The following is a 22722-nucleotide window of genomic DNA, read 5'->3' as shown; positions in this document are numbered from 1 at the left end:
TTAAACTGTTGAAAAGTAGATATTAGTGGAAGGAAAGAAGGTAGCCTGTTTGCCTTCTGCTGCTAAAGTATGATTTAAAGTTCAGTGATGCCTTCCTCCAACCAAAACAAGTATGCCAAAATTTACAGTAATCATACTGTGACATTGCATGTATTATCCCAGTGCTGTTGCAAAGGATCAAAATAATTTTGGATCTCCTTCTAGAGCAGTGGTTCTCAACCTGTGGGTCGCGACCATTGGAAAACACAGCATATCAGATATTTACATTACGATTCATAACAGTAGCAAAAGTAGTTATGAAGTAGCAACGAAAATAATTTTATGGTTGGGGGTCACCACAACATGAGGTATTGAAGGGTCGCAGCATTAGGAAGGTTGAGAACCACAGTTCTAGAGTATTTTTGAAGGCTCAAAGACACTTTGTTTTTTTAACCTATTTGCCTCCATGAATAGACCAAGAGCTCCTAGAAGGTAAGGGTCATATTTACTTTGAAAATAGCACTGCTACTCTACTAGAAACGTAGTAAATTAGTCTGAAAGGACATTGCTCAGTAAGTGGTCTCAATGTGAACTATCACTACCCGAGTGTTCAGATTCTGTGCTCTTTATTTAGTACTGTTTTAAAATGTCTCCTTTGCTGCTAACCAATATGTTATCTCAAGATAAGTAGCAACTAGCTTTTCTCAAAATATTAAGATCCAGCAAGTGATTCAAATGTCAGCTTAGGTTTATGTGCTGCTTGTCACCTCCCAAAGAATGTGTGGGAGGCAATGAAAGACAACCTGTTGTCTTCACCTCGTCAGGGCCCTTGTCTTGGGTTCCAGAGTTCAGTTTCTGCAGTTTTTTGTATGCACAGGTGTGCAGCTGTGGCCACTTTGGAGGGCTCAGCTAGGATTTCTCAATAGTGAATTCAGTAATCGCAGCTTAACTTGTATGCGTGCATATGAGCAAAACCAATGGACACAGATGGTGGGGGGGGGTGAGGGCTTGAGGGTGGCGGGGGAAGAGGTCAATTGGGGGAAAACAAGAGACTCATGTAATACTTTAAACAACAAGGAACTTTAAAAAAGAAGAGTTTGTAAAGAAAGCCCCTTAAAATCAGGTGAGCCCCATCCTGTGTAGCCATGTAGAATGTCCTCAGATACTGAAATGTTCAACCTGGCTTGTAAGCATGTCTTCTGATTTTTAAATTTTCAATTTTGCATCTTAGATATTTGTGAGGATTTGTCTTTGGACTTTCAAAAATCCCCAACTTGTCCTCTAGTGTCAGCTTCCCCCCTTTCTCCCAGGTCACATTTCCATTGAATCTCATGTCCTCTATGTGTCCGCACTGTCAATCACCTCTCCAACTTTCACATGAGCAGCTTTTCCATCCACTGGAGCCTCTGTACAAGGCTTACCCAGGAAACTAGGACTATTACTATAAATTCACACCAGCTAGTGGTTTCTGTAGTTTTCTTCACATCATGGAACCAAAATTCTATTCTTGAAATCCAGCCTCTTCTAGAAACGACCTTCTGCATGCGTTTCCCTTCCATCACAAACAGTTCATCTGGGTTATTTCTATCCTCTGGCTCCACTACCCCTCTCCCCCAATATCCTATGATTTTACAAGTTATTGTGCTTATAGGAAGAGACTGTCACACTGGGTGAGGAAATGCGAGTCTGAGGAGTGGCCGAACCTACTAGCTAATGACCTGGACATCGCAGCCCTGGGCCCACATCTGAGCTTCATTAAAATGACAAGCCCTCACACTTGGACATTCAGATGGCTCAGGTATTGTCAAAGTCACAAATGTTTAATTCATAAATGCCGAGTGTATTTCTAATATTTTGTGTAGTTGAAGTAGGGCACAGCCCCCAGGAAATGTTGCTAGGCCTGGGATTATTTGTGGTGTGCCTCTGGTCTCTGAGCTGATCTCTACACGATTGCTGAACACCTTCAAACAGCTCTTAAGCTAAAATCCAGACAGAATCAGGAAGAGCAGACTTGGAATTTTTTAGTGCATTTTACTATTTGATTAGTTTCCTGGGGGAACCAGCAGCAGGTGTTAAATGTAAACCTGACTAAAGATATATCAGCTCTGATGCCCCAGCTAAGCAGATCTGTAAATCTTGTCTTTTATAAACTGGTTTAGCAAAACTTCCTGTTATCTTAAGCTTGCCCTTTAAATAAAGGGAAAGCCTAGAGCCCCAGCAGTCTCGTGGGTGCAGCCTGTGAACCTGCAGCCAAGGTGGCTGCCGGCCTGGCTGCTGTTCATGTTGCCTTCTGTGACCACTTCCCTCTCGCTCCCTAACTCACCCCTGACTTCTCTAATACTCCTATCGGTCTATGTTGTGTGCTTGGCACATAGCTGCCACCTTCGAAAAACCTCCTTGGAGCAGTTTGAGCAACTTGTCTTTCAGCCTGCCCCCTCTGCACCACAGAAGTCACGGGCTGTCCTCCTGTCATCTGGGTCCTTTAAAAAAGGAAATGTGTGCACGTTCTACCAGAAGTGACTAGAAAACCTGTTCCTTCAGGGAACTGCAAAATTAAAGCTGTACAGAGGAGAGAGGCGATCATTTTCCATTCACTTCCTATGTTGGGGGAGAGCAGCCCTTAACCAACACTAGACTGAGAATTGGAAATGGATGACTTGCTACTAGCCAGCCCAAGTGCTGTGGTAAAAAATAACCACAGAGCCTAAGAATAACTGCTTACAACCCTTCAAGGGGCAAACTAGTTATAAAATTAGTTTATGAAAAGTAGTGACTAGGCTGCCCTCATCTTTCAAAGCATCAGAAATTTCAGTCTTCCTTGCTACAAGCTGGTTGAAACTAGGGATGGGTACATAGTTTGTTATACTGCTGTACCTCTACAAATGTCTGAAATATTCCACAACAAAAATATGCCATTTTATTCTAATTTTCCAACCCTCACATCCACCATCTAGAAATAGGCTCCGCCGGAACCGGTTTGGCTCAGTGGATAGAGCGTCAGCCTGCGGACTGAAAGGTCCCAAGTTTAATTCTGGTCAAGGGCATGTACCTGGGTTGCGGACACATCCCCAGTAGGAGATGTGCAGGAGGCAGCTGATCGATGTTTCTCTCTCATCGATGTTTCTAACTCTCTCCCTTCCTCTCTGTAAAAAATCAATAAAATTAAAAAAAAAAAATAGAAATAGGCTCCATCACACGGGTTCTGTCAGCCAGAACTAGAAATAGGACGCCCCACCTTCTTCTTCCTTTCACTCAAGGGGAAACTGGAAGCTCACATTTTCTTTCCCCTTAGCTAAACGCAGGGCTTGGTGCCCTACTGCCAAGGAAGCCCATAGCTAACAAATTGTGGCCGTGACTCAGTCCCAGCTACTAGTTTCTGGCTTGCTGAAAAATACGGCCTATCTCAATGGGAACTCCTATCGGGCACTGGGGCTGCTATGCTCAGGTATCACAACAGATGTAGACAAGACTTGTAGGAATGGTTTGATGGTCCCAAAATAGAATGCTATTTGCCTTGTGAAGTCAACTGGAAGGAAAGGTCTGATAACTTCCTAGGGCTGTGTAACACTTGTATTGGGTTCTGCCATTGGCGGAGTTGGCATCAAAGGCTGGAGCTTCAGCTGCTGCTGCAAAAGCTTTTCCAGTCCGTCTTCTACAGATGTGAAAGCAGCTGCATTTAAACATGTGAAGGATGGCCCCGTTCACTGCCTTCTGTAAGGTGGTTCTGTCTTACTAAAGGCCAGCTATGCTCTTCTGGGGCCGGACACAGTCGTCTCCCTCCACTTCTTCACGCTGCTGATCCCATTCATCATCTTTAGAGCACAGGTTTCTGCTTTGACTTAGGATCCACAGGAGTTAGGGGATGAGCTTAGAATTCAAAAACACAGGATTGTAGAATATTTCGTTCAAGTAAAGATTCCCTTGTCTCCCATGTTTTGGGCCTTAGCTAAGGAGAAAAGGAAGGGCTTGAGTGAGACACTTCTTTTCCGCACCCCATTTTGGCCAGTGCGGCCAGGCCTGGTTCTTTTGCAGGAAGATCTTGGATAGAACTAAGATTAGAACCCATGTCATCTTTCTCTTAATATCACCAATGTTAGAAGCTTCTACTCACATGCCTCACGAGGGAATAATGAAAGGGCTAACCCAGAAGTGTTTTTAACTCTTAAGGACAATAACCTAGCCTGTGTTTGGCCAGCTCTTCCTTCCTCTGGCACAGTATTCCTGAGTTGTATCTTCTTTCAGCCCAGGTTCATTACCTTCTTGACATCTAAGCAAAGGTGTTGTTAGGTCATGAAATTTCATTGTGAATAAGCAGAGATTTGGCAAGACACTCATCACTAGAGAAAAGTATGCTTTAAAAACACAGCATGCTCTATTTGACTACTGAGGGAGGCATCATTACTTGAAAGAGAAAAATGAGCTATAAAAGCAGTAAAACAGCTTCTAGCCACAGTGCATATTTGCAGTGACATACCCACCATGCCCAGGGAGGTGCTGGTACAGTCCACACGATTCCAGGGCATGAATAAGATCCTAAGTGTATGCATGGGTTGCATCCCTTATTCCCTGTATCTGGTAGGAATTGTGTCTGTAAACATACTGGCACACGTCATGACACCATCAGGTGGTCAGGTGGATACCATGGTATGGAGGTAGGGGGGAGAGATCTCGTGTAGGCCTTCCAGATCCTGAGCTCATGGCTTATTTATCTTCCCTGGTTCTCTCTACCTCTCTTATCATTAGTGAGAAACTTGAGGAAGAAAAGATATTACCAGATTCCAGTGGCCTCCTTTCTACACTCATTTAGATAAGCTGAAATGGGAGAATGTTTGCAATTAAAGACTCCATGTATACTCTGGAAAAACTGGCAGCCTTCCAAAGGATTGCTTTACACAAATGGGGCGGGGGGACACTGACCTAAGTTTTTGGGTCAGTGCAGAAAAACTTCAATTGTCTGGTAAGTTTTAAGAGGCTACTTTTTCCCTGACAGCTGAGTGGTTTCTGATCAAACACTTGACCTCACTTTCACATTGAATGTGCTGGGCTTTTAAAGAAGCAACCAATTATCCGTAAGAGCAGGACTCCTTTAAACAAACAACCCACCAGTAGATATTTGTTTCCATCATTCACACTCCTCCAGCCTTAGACATAAAGAAGTCCCATAAAATCCCTCCAGTGATGAAGAACTTACAGGCTCTCCTAAGGAAGCAATGCTACTTAAAACAGCTCCTTAAAGGACAACTAGTGGTTGAATTTCAATAGCCTTTAAAACCTAACTCCTAGAAAGTAAATAGTTTATAAATAACTAAATTTTTAAAAATATCAAGACTTTATTGGATGTTACACAACATTCTTTTAACATTTATGTCTCAGCATACTTTAGATGAGAAATTTGTCATTCAAGTCTACAAAATGAAATAGGCTTCTGAAGATTTGAAATACAAAGGTAGCATGAAGCATAGCTTAAATATTAAGCAACTAAAGCAATGAAAGTGAAATAGCAACATGGTATGTCCTAGATTTTAAATACCAAGTTTCATTTTTTTTTAAATGAAAAATCTGGTTTATAACAAAACACCTTTTGAGAATTTATCATGAGAAAAAATAGGTCCTTAAAGCCTGATCTCTCAATTTTTTTGCCTTTTATCATTTCCATCACTCTGCACAAATAATGCTAAAGCTTACTTAAAACTCTTGATTATACAACTCACATGGCATGAGTTGTCTGGTTCTTGAAGGGAGTTTGGAAGGTACTGCTGGTGGTAATACAGCTAAAGACAAGATGGGCAGAGAGTCTGGTGCCACTGAGGCCTGTAATCTTTAGACTCCCTGCTGGCATAGTTCCTGAGCTTTTTCAGATTTCATCATATGTATAATGACTTCATGATAAATACTTTCCAAAAAAGACAATTTTAGAATGCAGTCACAACTTTTAATTACTTACAGTGTAATTAGGATTTGTATTCAACTCACAGAAATGAGAGTGCCTACCTTTTCTTCTTTGAGTTGTGAAACAATTCCTTAGTCAGGTATATTAAATGTTCTAAAACTCCCCCCAGAACCTTTTATTAATCCTGAGTGTGGAGTTAAGTAATTCCAAACCTATACAGTAAGATTATGGAAAGTTTGAACACTTAAGCCAAATGCTGTTATGTTGCGTCAAATGAATTGTTTTTTGGCTTTTTTTTTTTGTATTAAGTAATAAGGATTATCTTTCAGGTTTAAAAAATAAATTGGTATTGCCACTAAAAAACTTCAGTATTTATTATTAAAAGTACGGCACCATCAAATATAAAATACCTTAAAAATGTAGCACTAACAGGTCAATCTGGTTATCTCTGCTCATTAAAAAAGAAAAATTAAGGGTTTTTATAATACGTATTTTCCAAAGGTAAGAATTCATGAAAAGCCTGACACCATCTTTTATGGGTCTGTTTCTGCTGCCAGTTCCCCAGGCACAAGCCCCACCTGACACCTGTAAGAATTTCTTGCACTTACACAGAAAGAGGAGCTCTCTGGGGGGAGAGCGTCACATCAGAATTCAGATTTTTCACCTTTTCGGATCTAAATAAAATTAATAATGATAGGAAGAGTAAATGCTTTTTCAGCTCAGTAGATTTCAGAACTAGATCTCAGAATATACATCACTCTGAGATCAACACTAGCCTATCTACTCTGACTCAGAATTTAAAAGTTAAGAATGGGGTTATGAAAATGTGCACAAAATGTTAAAATACTGGTGGCTAATAAATACATCTTAATATGTATTAAGGTAATACAGCCCTGCTTTATGAAAGAAAGGTCCAAATTTTCAGGGTGGGTAGGGTGGGGGTACCTTACCATCCTTTTAGGATGATGTTAAATCTTTCCTGTCGTTTCCAGGGGCACCCTGAAGGGAAACACTGGCCTCAGCACATGTGACCACTGGTTTCACAGGCGAGTCATTTTAGAAATACCTTTGCTCATATCTGAACTGAGTAACATAAACCTCGGAGAAAGAACAAAGTTTTAGTATGAAAGATAATTCAACATTTCTGCCATCATCCCATGCCTTTTAGGTCTGTCCAAACTCCTGATAAGAACTTCACAATCAAAAGAACTGTCTTCGCACATAAAATGAGTTCTTGTGTGCGTATTTCACATCACTTTTCTCCTCATCTCATGCATAATTTATTGCAATAGTTTAGTTTGTTTTAGAAAACATTCCCCTAATACCTCTTCTTCGGTTTACTATAGCACAATTTACAGGTGCCCTTTAGAGACTGTTGGTTTTAACCACTGCCTGAACATTTACTTCTTAGTGCAGCTTTAAAAATCTGAGTCTCCAATTTCATTCAATCCTGGTGCTCTGGTGTTCTCTGTGTCACTGTGGTACAGGTCCACGAAACCAGCAGCCTGCTAATGTCTTTGTGCTGAAATATAGTAAAGAAAAGGAAGAAAATGTAGTTAAGCACAAGTAATTATATGAGAAAAGTGATGTCCTTGTTTAATTAAGCCCTATATAGTTTAATTAAGCCCTATATAGATTTTGTGAGATCACAACTGATTTTTTTCTTTAAAATCAGTAAAACTTGACCAAACAACTTACTGCCACTCTAAACCAGCAGAAGCATTCATGTTCTTTCCAACAGAAATAAAATGGTTGTCATCTTCACATTATCAATCTGCACTTGAAAATTTCTAAAGGGAACTGTAGCTTTGTTCTTTACACTGCATTTCACAGGTTACAACACGAAGCTTTATGAGCCAGCTTAGCTGCTGTGCACTGCTGTGAAGCACCAGCAGCCTGGCTGTAGCACCGGCTACCTGCAGACCTTAGAAGCATTTATATACAAAACTTGGCTATGTCAAAGTCCGCTGCAGATCACACTGTCCAAACAGGTACCAATAGCAAAAAAGAGGAGGGTGGGGGGTGACTCCCCAGAGGTAGACACGAACATCAGAGGCATCAAAAGAGCACCATTGTGTCCTAGAAGACAACTTGTACGCACTGGTTAGACCAGGGGTGGGCAAACTTTTTGACTCGAGGGCCACAATGGGTTCTTAAACTGGACCGGAGGGCCAGAACAAAAGCATGGATGGAGTGTTTGTGTGAACTAATATAAATTCAAAGTAAACATCATTACATAAAAGGGTACGGAAGGGTACGGTCTTTTTTTTTTTTTTTTTAGTTTTATTCATTTCAAACGGGCCGGATCCAGCCCGTAGGCCGTAGTTTGCCCACGGCTGGGTTAGACTGACCAGTCCTCCTACAAAAAGCAGGACTCTGAAGAGAACATTAGAAAGGACAAGGCTTATGAAAATTACTACCAATACCATAACCAGAATGCCTAACATTCCAACCTGCCTTTAATACCAGAAGTGGAAAAAACACCACTGAAATCCTCTACAATCCCCAGTATCAATAGGAGTTTGACTTCCAAAAGAGGTGATCTGTGGAGAGAACAATGAGTTTTTTGGTCAAATGTATTTTTAAACCAAAAATGAGGTATTTTCAGTGTGATAACAGACAAAACAAATACAGAATGTAAAAATAAAAGAAAAATCCCCATTTTTCCCAATATTTAACTTCCAAACATTTCACAATAGGCGTCTTTCCCACTCTTAAAATGGAGAAAGAGTTCTGGTAAATTTCCAACGGTTGCCATGCTTCATTCACTTACTGAATCAAAGCCTATAAATAAATTCCACAGGGCATTCTATCTTCCTAAGAAATGAAAAATTACTTCTAGCCATAAACACAGCACACATCAGAGTGGAAGGTGGGTATAGTCCTTGCTTCTAAAGAACCAGAATGATTAACACTTAAAATTTCACACTCAGCTAAGAGCAGTGTTTATTTTCTAAAACTATTATAATGTAATACTAATATTCAGAATTATACTAATATAATACTCAGAACTTTGGTAGTAAGTATCTTTTATAAATTTAAGGAGAAAAATAGTAACTAGCCAATCCCATGTACACTTCCATTTCCTATTTATAACTTCAATCTGAGTGAGGCCTATTCAGGCCGGCAGGAAAGTCAAGGATTGTAGCAGATCTTACTATTCATATGACAGGTGCAGAATAAAAACAAAGACGCTATTCCCTCAAGAGATCATTTTAAGGGTAGCTGCCACCCCTATACAGGTAAGAGTCCATAATTCTCCAGCCTCAACCTCTGATCCAAAATGTGCCATTCTGACCCAGCTTGCACATTACAGCTCATGCAGCAATACAGCCCAATGAATAGCCTTAATTCAGGCAAACAAAAAAAAAGATCACAAATTCAAAAGCAGCACAACGGAATCCCGAAATCTTTCCTCCCATTTAAGAGACCAAAATAAGCCTTTCAGGCATTATCCAAAGTTTTCATAAATGTGCTTAAATAGATTACAACTACACTGCCACATTCTTGCCACCCACTGAGTTGTAAATGACAGTTTTGAGATTAACTCAATAAGAATATATATATGAATATATATATTCTTATATATACAGTAAGAAGAAATGACTACAAAATTAATGAATATAAAAGTGAGAAAGGTTGAGGTAGTGAAAAGATAAAGGAATCCACTATTTGACCATCTATGGAGGCTCAGTTGCCATCTGGCATAATTCTACAATCTGACACCCAACTTCTACCACCGTAGGAAAAATTCCTCTCAATTCATGGAAGCTCGAAGGAGGCTGACTCTACTTTTTAGCACAGCAGGTAACACGAAATGAAAAGTTATTTTGACTCATTAAAACGATCGCCTATATGAGGGATACGCAGCTACCAATGAAAAGCTAAGGAAAAAGAACTAATGAATTTTTACATCTAGCCTCATCTACTTTGGAAATGATCAAGTGATGATATGGTGCCCTCTTCACTCTGGCAGAGCTGAACACAGACAGACCTGCCCGTCTCACTGTTAACGTCAATGCTCCCAGTCTGAATCCACAGTGGTCTGTCAGACACTGTAAGGGAGCAGCAGGATTCGTCACTGTCTGATGTAATAGCTGCCATTTGTTGAGACCTATGGTAGAAAAAACCAAGTTAACAAAAGTAGAGAAGTCATTTGAGTTCTTTTTAATCCATTTTACAAAAAAATTTTTTTTAATCTGACCAAAATTCAGTGGAATTTTCATAATGAATTTATTCTACATAACTTACTGGCTGCACAAAATGTGAAGCTCTGGTTGTAAACCAAGGAAAACAGAGGAGGTGTATACACGCCAGCCTTAGCCAGGCGAGGGCACTCTCCGGCCCAAGTCAATTCAGCAGCAAACTGCCTTCAGGCACAACCAAGATGCTGCCCTCCACTGCTAACTTGCACTTAACGTTCCTGACAAAAATTTTACTAGCCTAGTATTGGAATAGTCTTGGAATAGTCCTGATCTTAGCATTCAACAAGGGCTGAAATCTCCATCCCTACCACATCACAACATTAATGAGACCGTTTTGCAGAATGACCAAAACGTGCCTAACTCCCTTTCTCCTTTAATGCCAATGACCACTTGTGCATACTATTCAGGGACCTGAATCAATGACTCAATATATACTTAACACAAGTTGAACAAGATAAGCTTTCTCACTTAGGCATTCAGAACAGAGTCTTCAAATACTAAGCATAATTCAAAAGAAAGATTGCTATTTCAAGCCTTATTTTTTAACAAAGTAGTATTCGCTTGTCTGCTTAATTCCCTACTTTAAGTATTAACAGATCATCTATCAAATCACTATAGTTAACTCTGGGGTCATTGAGTTAGAGAATGTTTGGTCCTTAGAATATTTTTTAAATGCTAAGTTAAACCAGAAGCAGTAACATATCAAAACTTTTAAAAAAGCTTTTCTGACATTGAAAAGGATAAATTTTATACACCTAATCTATAAACATAACTCTGAATTTTAACAGAGAACTATTTCCTTAAATGAGGCTTAACAATGAGATTTTTAGCCTTTTGTTCACAGGAAAACTTAAATATACTACTACAACCCAACAGCAGTCACACCAAGAAGAAAAGGAATCTGAATGCACAAGAGAATTTCTTTTCAACCTCTCCCTCCGTAAGTAGGTTTGAACAATCATTCTAAAGAACCTCCTATTCCATTTTAGGCCGAAGTCAAGAATCTGCATCAAAGAATGACCATCTTTCCCTGTGCATTGCTACCCCCCCCACCCCCCCACACACCAAGGCTTTTGGGGTCTCAAGGTTCTTTAGATATTGACCACATCTACAAGATCCAGTAGGAAAAGCCAGGGAGCCCTGACTGTGGTACAGTAAATGGAGGGACACCCTCCTGAAAGCCATTTCATTGGAATGACTTATTTTGTTCATTAAGTCAAAGCTTACATGCAACAATGTAAGGCAACCGTTCCTGGGAGGCAGCAGAGATAAAAGGACAACTCAGAACAGGGTAAGTAAACACTCGGTCTCCTTTTTGGATGCATGAAAGAAGGAAGCAGAGCAGGTCACACTCTTACAGCAAAGCCCAGAATGAAAAACTAAAGAATTAAGATTATGTACATGCACCTATCATCTTGCTGAACACTCAACATGAATTTTCTCTTAACACTTTAAGCGCCAAGCCTATTTTATCTTCCTTTCCGTTTAGCCCACGTTACCCGATTTCACCGATATGCTGGCGGCACCAGTGACTGACCGGTCCGGCGGAAAGTATAGTGTCAGTCACCAGTGACTGACATGACAATTTAGCATGCTGCAACAAGAACAAACAGATAAAAGCATCAACACAACAGACATTCTGGCGTCTAGCCTTAGTATTTTTCTAACCAGAACATTAGGAGTCACACCTAGATGTGCTACTCCCAGCCAGATTTCCTTCAAAAAGCTAAATTGTGGAGGAAAATCAGTTTTGGAATCAGCATCTCAAAAATGAGCCATGAGTAAAAATGACTACACTCCGGAGAATGTGGCCACGGATCAAGACCTTGGAATGTGAAGTATTTCCCTCCTAGAAAGGGGAAACAGCTCTTACTAAATCATACCAAAAGCAGTAAAAAATGAGGGGGGGGGGGGTGAGAGGAAACGTTCAAATTCATGTCCACTTTTCACCATTCCGCAAAATATTAAAATAATGAAACACCATGGTCCCAGGGGAACACAGCATCTGTGCAAATCAGCTAGTTTACAGTACCCAGAGCTGACAAGGGTAGCTTTGTGGTTCTAATACTTTTGGAAAACTCTCTTAGGAGGACCTCTACTCCACTGAACCCCACCTGCTCATTCAAGCCTCTCTGAAAGGATGTGGGAAATGCCAGGCTTCTGAAATGGTGACAAGTCCTTAGTACACATCAGTGTCTGAACAAGAACCCCTCTTCCTCACTCACAAGTGGGCTATCTCTGCTATGTCAGGCCCTGTGCTTGGCATAAAAGAGGAGAAAACCCGCAAGTAATAGACTCCTGGGATTTTATGCGACCCGAAAATGAAGGGGGCAAGTGTTGAAATGTTAATCCACTTCTCCCTTCACCATAAGTCCCATGACCTCCAACCCAGCAGCCCTCCACATGCCTGCTGGAAATAATTCATACCTACTTATAGATATCTGTGGATGATTACACTATGATTATTGTTATTTTCATTTAATGTTGCTATAACATTTCTCTCATTTATATTCAGTATGTTGCAGGATATCAAGTTACCTGAGCTCTGGCTGGTGTTTCTCAGGGGTTAGAGCAGGGGTGGCAAACTTTTTGACTCGAGGGCCACAATGGGTTCTTAAACTGGACCAGAGGGCCGGAACAAAAGCATGGATGGAGTGTTTGTGTAAAAAGCATGGATGGAGTGTTTGTGTAAACTAATATAAATTCAAAGTAAACATCATTATATAAAAGGGTACGGTCTTTTTTTTTTTAGTTTTATTCATTTCAAACGGGCCGGATCCGACCCGCGGGCCGTAGTTTGCCCACGGCTGGGTTAGAGTGTCAGCACAAGCACCAAAGGGTCTCAGGTTCAATTTTCAGTCAAGGGCAATTACCTGGGTTGCAGGTTTGAACCCTGCCCCAGCCAGGGTGTGTGCAGGAGGTAACCAATCAATGCGTTTCTCTCATGTGATTTTTCTCTTTCTCCCACTTCCCCCTTCCCTTTTGCTCTCTAAAAATCAATAGAAAAAATATCCTCAGTTGAGGATTAACAAAAAAACAAACTACCTGAAAGGAATTTCTATCCCATTCACAGAAAGTGGTGGTTGTGGTAATGACAGCAAGTATTTATATATAGTGGGGCCTTGACTTACGAGTTTAATTCATTCCATGACGGAGCTCGTAACTCAAATTACTCGTATGTCAAATCTTATAGTGAACGAGTGAGACACGTGATGCTGGGCTGATGTTGTGGCGTTCACTGTGAGTTCGCTGTGACGTTCGCTGCGCCAACTAGCGGTGGGGTATCTGAAGCTGGCTCGTAACCCGAATTTTAGCTCGCAACTCAAAGCAAAAAGTCGACCGAGAGACGGCTCGTATCTCGAAAAACTCATTAGTCGGGACACTCGTAAGTCAAAGCCCCACTGTAGGTCTTCTACCAGGCATTTTATTGGTTTAATGAGAAATTACGTTATGAGGAAGTACTATTATTTTCCGTTTCACAGGCAATGACATTGAGTACCCTGCCTAAGATTACACAGCTTGTGATAGACCCAAGGCAGCCTTTGCATCTAGGAAATCTGGCTCAAGAGACTATACTTTCAGCTGTGCGCTTGGAAAGTGGACGAGATTGCCTTTCATCAATAAAAGCCTCATGTTGTCAAGCACAACCGGCGCCAAAATGTTAATGAACGCTCAGACTCACCTGCATCGGTCAAGTTATACGCTCATAGCTATCTATCCATTTCCATCTTTTACACTCACAGGATTGACACATTTCTACAACACATTCTCACCAAGCAAGCACCATGCTTCTATATTTCACCGGGAGGGGCATTGGGAGGGATTGTTCCTCTGGACTTGTTCAAAAGCTTTTAGGTGCATCTGTTGGAGGGCACTAAGGGACACGGGATTACAAAATTATCTTAATTTTTTTTTTGAAAGCCCTGGCTAAAGCTTGATATACATTATAATTACAAGTTTTTTAGTTTGTGTAAAAGGAAAAAAGTGATAACAGCCTAACACTTTAGCTATGGAATATCTGGTTTTCCTTCTAAATACTCACTACAGGGTAGAAAAAAATTTTAAGAAGTTTTAAATCATGATTTCCGGTTAAGACTCAGATATCTAAGGCAATAAAAGGAGGTCAACCGTTTCATTCTCATGATACAAAGAAAATTGAAAAAATAATTCATGTTTAAACCAAGTTTTAAGACCAGGCATTTTTAAACAAGCCTATTATCAACATCAGTTTTAAAAAAATGTTTTACAAGCAAGTGTCCAATAAGAGGCGGCCTGTAAGTTAGATAACATATACTACAAACATCTCATTCAGTTGGAAAATGAGAATTTTGACTCACAAATTCAGTATTTTGATAAATCCTGATACCATTTGAGTCTAGTTTCTTCTTTTACTTTACACCTCCCCGCAACCAATCTTTAATTTGTGCCAGAACATAGGAATCTATAAGAAAAAAATTCAAGTTTGATCATTAGTTTTTTCAGAGATTAATTAGATGCATGAAAATTTTGTTCAATTCATCCCAAGATGGACTTTAAAGACATAAAAATTCTTGTTTCCTACCAAAGTGTGGTACACAAGATCTTAGAATTGTATTGTAATTCTCTACCTGTGTCAAGGCAAGTTTGTTTTCCACTACTGTACTGACATAAAAAAAAAAAAAAAGAAAAGTACACAAATTTGAAAATATGGGGCAATTGTGATGGTATGTAAATTAAGTTTTGGAAACTAATGTAATTAACTTCATAACAATTTAAATGGATTCCATATTCATAAATGTGTCCAAGCCCAGCCAATGTGGCTCAGTGGTTGAGCATCAACCTCTGAACCAGGAAGTCATGGTTCGATTTCCGGTCAGGGCATATGCCTGGGTTGAGGGCTGAATCCCCAGTGTGGATCATGCAGGAGGCAGCCAATCAATGAGTCTCTCTGATCGATGTTTCTCTCTCTCTCTCTCTCTCTCTCTCTCTCTCCCCCTTCCTCTCTGAAATCAATAAAATTATCTTTTTTTTTTAAGTGTCAAAAACAATTTATCAGTGAGAGAGGATGGTTTTAATCTAAAAACCTACTCTTAAAAGAGTAATGGATAAATACAGTCCCACTAATTCACCTAAAAAGAGTTGAACTGTTTCTCTTCTGATCTGTGTCAACTATCCATGATAAAGACACCAAGACATCCTGGAAAACCAAAAATATATCGACCACCTAGATCAGCAGCTCTCAACCTGGGGGTCGAACAACCCTTTCACAGGGGTCACCTAAGACCATCGGAAAACACATATGTAATTACATATTGTTTTTGTGATTAATCACTATGCTTTAATTATGTTCAATTTGTAACAATGAAATTGGGGGTCACCACAACATGAGGAACTGCATTAAAGGGTCACGGCATTAGGAAGGTTGAGAACCACTGACCTAGATGCTCTCTGACTTTAAACTTACTATTCTTTCATTTAAAATGGCGTAACATTAATTGCTCAAGCTTTCATTTTTTAATTCTACTCACTTTGTTGAAGAAATATGGTAATTGCACACAAACTATACATACAGAATATGAAGAGCCTATTAACTAAGTCAGAACTAGGCAAAATTAATGCAGCTTAGCTGATTTTGTTGTTTTTCCATTGATTTTTTTTCAGAATGGAGGGGAAGGAAAGAGGCAGAGAAACATCTATGTGTCTCTCTCAAATTGATTGGTTGCTTCCTACACCTGTCCCAACGGGGCCAGAGATCAAGCCTTCAACCAAGGTACATGCCCTTAACCAAAATGGAACCCACAACCCTTCAGTCCGCAGGCCAATGCTTTAACCACTGAGCCAAAGCAGCCAGGACAGCTTAGCTGTTTTATTTTCTCCTAGCAATGCATGGATGACACCAGACTAATGTTCTATTTCGGAATTCCCTATCGGGCATTTCAACAGCAATAATCCCAAAGCAAACCCTAAATTTCCCACACTTAAAAAAAAAAAAAAAAAAAAAAGGGTCTTCATTGTCCCTGCAAATTCCCTATTGGAGGCCATCACCTGGCCCAAATCAAAACATCCTGAATCAAAATATTAACTTTTCTAGACATTTGCCAGTCCTTAACAAAAGTGAATTAATGCAGAATGATAGAGAAATTCAAAATTTAAAAGAAAGCTAATTTTAAATGCAAATCAAAGGTTTTTTTAAAGTATTTCCAAATTCCAACTGTTATTCTATATAAAGGATGTATATCTATCAAAGAATGTAAATGTGTATCTTTCCTTCCACAGAACCAGTATGAAGTACAACCTCAGAGGTGGCAACTCAGTATTTTATAAATTAGAAACTCACCCACTAAAGTATAGTTGATTTTACTAACAGTTCCATATTCTTTGCCTGTAGTTCTTTATAGCTATAATCCTGTCTATTCCACTTAGTACTAATCTAAAATTACTATTTATAAATTGTCCCATCAAAACCACATCAGGACACACTATCAAACCATGAAAATGGACTTCAGACTAGTGAATTCTACTTTACTTCATCATTTAGGTATCTGGTTCTAATTCTATAAATGGGTTGAACAGATATTCTTTCCAAATGAAGTCAGCTTTCTGGCCTATAAATCCTAGAAAACTAAAAGGGGGGAAAAACTCTAACACTAAATTTCAGATAATTTCTAGAAGTAATTTCATCTTTGGCTTTTACAGCTCTTACTTCACTTGGTTTCTCCCCTTGCTAGTCCTGTTTTAGCCATTTTACTCAGACCACTGCAGACCTGGCCCGCACCTCGTTTTCTCTCTGCAAGGGTAAAAATTACCCATTTCGTTATCTCCATACAAGTAAATTCTCATTTTAACAAGAAGTGAAAGAAAAAAGGGGTTGCAATCACTCAATTCTACTGTATCTCCATCTGCAAATTTAACTCCTTAGGAAATTTCTATTTGAACAGAACATTACTATGCAACTACTGAATTAGTATTCAGAAAATCTTTAAAACTTGTTTCCCTATTGAAACTTCAGATGAAATGACCAGACTGCCAGTTCATAATGGCATGATTGGAGATCATGCACATTTGTCATTGTGCTTCAAGCCTTTCCTCAAAGGTATGGACTACATAAAATTCTTTTTGTACTCAACAAATATGACTGTTTTCTTTCTTTTTCCTATGGCTTCTGAAACCAAATTTGGTTTATGCAACAAAAGCACATTTGCCAAAGCATTTGACTATATTAGCAATATCACTGTCTAAACCACCACGTTCGGATGAAACTCACCTGGAATCATTATATGAAACCTTGGAATTACATATTTCAGGTGACTTTAATGCTCCCTTGTTTAAATCTGAACCTTGGATACTCAAACTTTCAAAAATATCTGAACAGTTCATTAATCTGAAACAAATACTCAGAAAATCTTGAGATACTTCCTGAAAACCCTTCAATCATGTGAACTTCTTTCAACCTGTTATCAAAAATAAATTGTAAATAGTTGTTTCTGTTTGCAGGAAAGAATATGTTCTATTCAAGTGAAATATCTTGTTTTTTCAATTGTGTGTTTATTATAATCAAAAAGCATTGACTGAGTTCCCCAGAAGAAATTCTTTCTTTTGCAGAAATCAGTATATAAATCATAGAAGTCCATAACCTTAAGGAAGCTAACATGAAAACTATTGATTTTAAATCTCCATTAATCTTTTCATTATTAAGTCCATAAAACTAAGGTATTTCAAATTGGATTACATAGAAATCCATGAAAAGTTGCTCTTCAAATATTTCAAGTTTCCCAAAGTGTCAAATTGACATATCAAATTTAAAAGTTAGACACAAAAAGTATGAAAGCAACATTACCTTGGGATAAACTTGCCTTCATAGGCGATCTGATATATTTTTCACTAACAATACAAAGCTAAAAATGGAAAATAAAAAATCGAATCTTAGGGACATATGGACCATGTAGAAAAAGGATGAGCTAAGTTACCGGCCCCAAAAGCAATGATACCTGAGGCACTGGAGCCAGAAGAGACTGGTTGTAATTACTCAAATATTTTTTTTAAAAAAATCAAGCACATGATGAAATATTAAGGTTAGAAATGAAAAAATAAAACCCATACATTTAGGAGAAACTAGCAGAAGGGTCAAATCTAGAAGCATATTAGACCTCTGTACTACAACATCTCATTTTAAGACTATCATCTATGCTCAGATATTATATTCTCTGATAGGGCAAATAAGGAGTTTGATTTTTCACCTCCTCTACACAGTTACAAAGATTAATTTTCTACCATCTTGAAAATTTTCAAAGCTTTTTGAGAAACACACACAAATAATTTGGATTTAGTCGATTTTATTTACAGCTTGTTTTTTTACATTTCAGAGCATTACACAATTACATTTTCTCATTTTCTGACCTGCAAACAGATACCTTAAACGGAAATATTTTTTAAAGTTATCAAATTAGGTACATCCAAAAGGCAATAATTACACATGACAATTCACAAAGTGTAATTCATCAGGACGTATCCTAAGAATTTAGGAACAGCCAGTCAGGAGTAATCTGACCAAATTTAGCAACCAACTATTTACATATCCAAAGATAAACAAACCTATCTGAACTCCCAAACCAGAAGTTTGAAAGTTTTTATTAAATCCTCATTGAACAAAGGAGAGAGATGATTCAAACCTAGCCAGCCTTGACAATCTTAATCCCAAACACTTGAGCTATTTCCCCAGTCTGAAACTGAATAGCAAGCATCTGTTTGTTAAACACCTAAATATGAAGCTCTTGCATCATTATGCACATAGAAAGGTTACGTATTCATTAATTTAAAAACAAGTAGTCATTAAATATCCACACTATTTCCCCCAGCTCAGCAGCCCTTACAACAATCCCAAAAATGCAACTTGTGTCACACAGTGACAGGCTAGATTCTATTTATATATAGTATGTATGTATAAACACACACATATTTATGTGTATATATGCACACATACACACAGTACTAGGTACAAATGGCAAAAGTCCCTGCAAAAATTCATTTTCAGTTGAGGCTATGGCTCCTGTGCCTTAGGGTGGTTTTAGACTTTAAAACTGAAAAATACTACTAAAATCTCACAACCTTAAGACAAAATTTGATTGTTCAGTTTAGCTTCTCAGTCTAAAAATGGCTATAAGGTAAGTTTTTATTTTAAAAAAAACAGCCAATGAGTTCAATTTCTCTCTCCAATTTGGCCAGGCTATTTTGCAGAAGTTCCTCCTAACTAGACTAGAAAAATCTGTGGTACCCTTCAATGGTTCTTGCCTACCTTACTGTCCGTGTTCACGTTTCAAATTGTGTCAACAGAGCCCGTACTTCTGGGGTCAGCTGCTTGGCAGCCTTAGCTGCCTCTGTGATAGCCTTGCGATACAGGCCCTTTCTCTTCTTATTAAAGCGTGACTGGAAGTTTTCTAAAAAGGGGGACAGTTGCGATAGAGCAAGGAAAGATGTTGTTGGAGACCCGAACCATGAAATACGGGCCTCCTGTCGAACTAAGAGGCCGTTATCTTTCCGACTCACAGTTATAGTAAGAATACGGGCTGGCCACCAAGGGAAGCCATATATCTTGGCCCAAACAATGTCCCCTACACAGATGGTCCTGCCATCTGGTGTGACGCATTTAGAGACGTTTTTGGAAAAGACTTTCATTTTCAAGGAATTACTGAGCTTTTTCTCTTCCTTTGAAGAAGAGGATGTGGAGGAGGTGGAAGGTGCATGCATACTGCCTGGAGGAAAATCAAAGCTTTCAGAAGAACTACACTCAGAGTTGGAGGATTTCAAATCATCTGTGCTATCAACGCTACACACTGAAGCACTGGAAGAGTCAGATTTCTTTTGATTTAGGGTCATGTAAACAGAGAGATTGCTTTTGCTGCCCTTTTTGCCCAGTGTCTCTGGTTCCTGCTCACCAGGCACAAGCACTTCATTTGTGTCCTGAACCTCACTGCTGGCCTCTTCAGGGCCTTTTGAGGGACTCTGATTTTCTGAAGGGGCCTCACCTGCTGAGCGGGTAGAGGTGCAACGAGACTGGGGCTTGGGTGCCAGCTTGCCACTCCGCATTTTCTCAAGTCCCGTCTTCAGAGAAGAGTCATTTTCTTCATTCCTGTACCTCTGTGGTTTTAAACGAACCCGGGGTGGAAGGGAACCTGAGCTAGGATTCTGATATCGACGTGTGAAATGGACTTTTGAATGTGCATTTCTGGATGCAGAGGTTTCACTTTGCTTCTTTTGTGCCTTTTCTTTGGCAATTTTCAACACTTCCCGAGCTTTTGCATGATCCATGTTCTTGCTCTGGAGCACTTTTTTAGTACTTAACTGAGCTTTTGATGTATTCGCCTGAGCAGGAACTTTGACTACTCTACCTCTGCTGTGAGCAATATTTGAAACCTTAACCACAGCATTTCTTTTCTGGCTTTCATTTTGGTTTTTCCCATCCACTTTATGGTCAGCTTTCAGTTTTTTGTTCACAGTAGTTACGCTTTCATTTCTCCGTTTCCTATCTTCATATTTAGAAGAGTCACTTGCACTACTACCTTTTCTAATTTCTTTTTTTTCAGCAACAACACTGTTTTTACATTTGTCACACAGGACTTGCCTGGGTCGTAGTTTAATAGCATTCATTATTGAAGTAGATTCTTCCCTGTACATTTTTCGTTTGGGTCGCTTAATTTTCCGAGGAGGTGGCTGAGGTATCGATTGGTTATACGTGTCCCTGATAAACAAAGGGGGAGGGTAAGGTGCTCCTTCATGGAAGAGTGGTGGTGGTTTGGAAGTCCACAGGTTTTCAGCCAAGCTCGGCTCAGGTGGCGGGACAGGAGAAGGGTCGTCGGGAACAGCACCATTCACTTCACACTTGACTTCTGTCCCTTCTTGGAATGTATTACTTTGGAGCTGCATGGCTTCCGGTTTATCCTTATATTCCCTTTTGGGAAATACTGTCACAGGGATCCCGTGGGGCCCAAACCTTTGAAAGAAGTGAAAGAAAAAGAAAGCCATTAAGTTAATGGCTATAATACAATTTCTTAAACAATACCTAATATTTACTCACATGATCTTTCCTGAAAATTATTTCACATTAAAGAACAAAAATAAAAAACCACTGACCACCTCCTGCCCCCAAATCCCAAAGCCCTCCATATTTTATAATGGTCGCTCTAGCCAATGCCAGAATAGTTGAACTTATTTAGAATAGACCTTTCCAGTCTTGAATCAGAAAGGATACTAGATATCTCAGTATAAAGCATCTGACTTATGTTCACTCAAATATACATAACATGTCCAAGCAAATGCAATTATAAATTTGTAATATACTTATCTTCTTCTGGTTAGGATAGCTTTCAAAGGCTTCAGAAAACAAATTCAGCCTTAGCTACCCAAAAAATATTGAATCTGTAAAATCCCATTTCTACTTTATTAATCACTAAAGTTCAAAAATAGTTGCCCCTTGACTCTTACATCCCAACTCTTAAGCCCTTCATCACACCACTTTCCTACAACAATACTAGAAATTCAGTACCTCGAAAGCAGACAGATACAGAGCTGTGGATCCCTACCTTTTTAAATCACATCGCACAGGGTGGTCCCTAGCTGGTTTGGCTCAGTAGATAAAGTGTTGGCCTGCAGACTAAAGGGTCCCAGATTCGATTCCAGTCAAGGGCACATGTATGGGTTGCAGGCTCGATCCCCAGTGGGGGGTGTGCAGGAGGCAGCCAATCAATGGTTCTCTATCATCACTGATGTTTCTATCTCCCTCTCCCTCTCCTTTCCTCTCTGAAATCAATAATATATTTAAAAAAATAAAAGGTTGTTCTAGAAAAAAAAAAAAAAGATTCTAGTAGGGCAAAAATAGGTTTATAGTTTTGAGTCCAGGAAAGTTTATTTTTATATTACTTATTAATTATTGAAACAGAGTTTATTCTTATATATTTATTGTCTTTTCAATACAACTGTAAACCTTCTTTTGCCCCCCCCCCGTATTTTCACATCATAATCCAATAAAAATGCTTTAAATATAAATGTTTGCAACTATATCTACATAAATACACACACTCAAGTAAAAGTTTCACTGACTACTTAACCTTGTATTATGTGATATATGTTAGTCACATGCATCAAATGGACTTCAAAGCTTACAGGTCCAGACCCAGTTTGCAAAGCAATGGCATGGAACACAAATCTTTATACTATTCTCAATTTCTAATAAAACGGTCAAAAATCTTGTTTCTTATTTAGAATTAGAAATAACTGTGGCTTAATCTGCCGGGGCTAAACATCAAGAACCTTTAAACTAAACTCGCTATCCACAGATTCCTCCACATAAAAATAAAGTCACACTATCAAATATGTACATGTTAATTTTAAACACTATTTGAGTCAAATAGCATTAAACACAATCCTATCTAATAGAGATAATATGCTAATTGACCCTCACACAATCGCAAAGATGGGGGCGCACACAGCCAATAAGGAGGGAATATGCTAATTGACTGCCCTGCCATCAAAGGCGGCGCCCAGTACCCTCAGCCCCACCGGGGCAGCAGGTGTGCAGCAAGGCTCCGCACGCCTGCCTCCAGAGTCCTCCAGTCTTTCAGCCCTCCAGCTGCCCAGGGCCGGCCCAAGTCGCAGGCAAGCGTCAGATGGTGGCTG

The 22722-nt window shown here is 39.3% G+C and overlaps 1 protein-coding gene across 21 annotated transcripts in view; it reads right to left on the bottom strand.

Moving 5' to 3' along the window:
• The window catches only part of PWWP2A (PWWP domain containing 2A), a 61308-nt gene that overhangs the window by 21333 nt on the left and 17253 nt on the right, over positions 1-22722 (bottom strand). For 3 of the 21 annotated variants that reach the window (XM_036313998.1, XM_036313997.1, XM_036313999.1), the window contains exon 2: positions 20076-21040. In XM_036313998.1, the coding sequence (XP_036169891.1) occupies positions 20076-21040 (965 nt within the window). Of the gene's footprint in view, positions 1-3231; positions 7392-8142; positions 9984-13756; positions 13949-14411; positions 14516-19345; positions 21041-22722 lie in introns of those variants that run through there. The other 18 variants (XM_036313990.1, XM_036314000.1, XR_004968325.1 and 15 more) reach the window with 17 other exon arrangements.

This window comes from Myotis myotis, unplaced genomic scaffold (genome assembly GCF_014108235.1).
Source record: "Myotis myotis isolate mMyoMyo1 unplaced genomic scaffold, mMyoMyo1.p scaffold_m19_p_6, whole genome shotgun sequence".
In the NCBI taxonomy this organism is placed as follows: domain Eukaryota; kingdom Metazoa; phylum Chordata; class Mammalia; order Chiroptera; family Vespertilionidae; genus Myotis; species Myotis myotis.
This window is presented reverse-complemented; position numbering and strand designations above follow the sequence as displayed.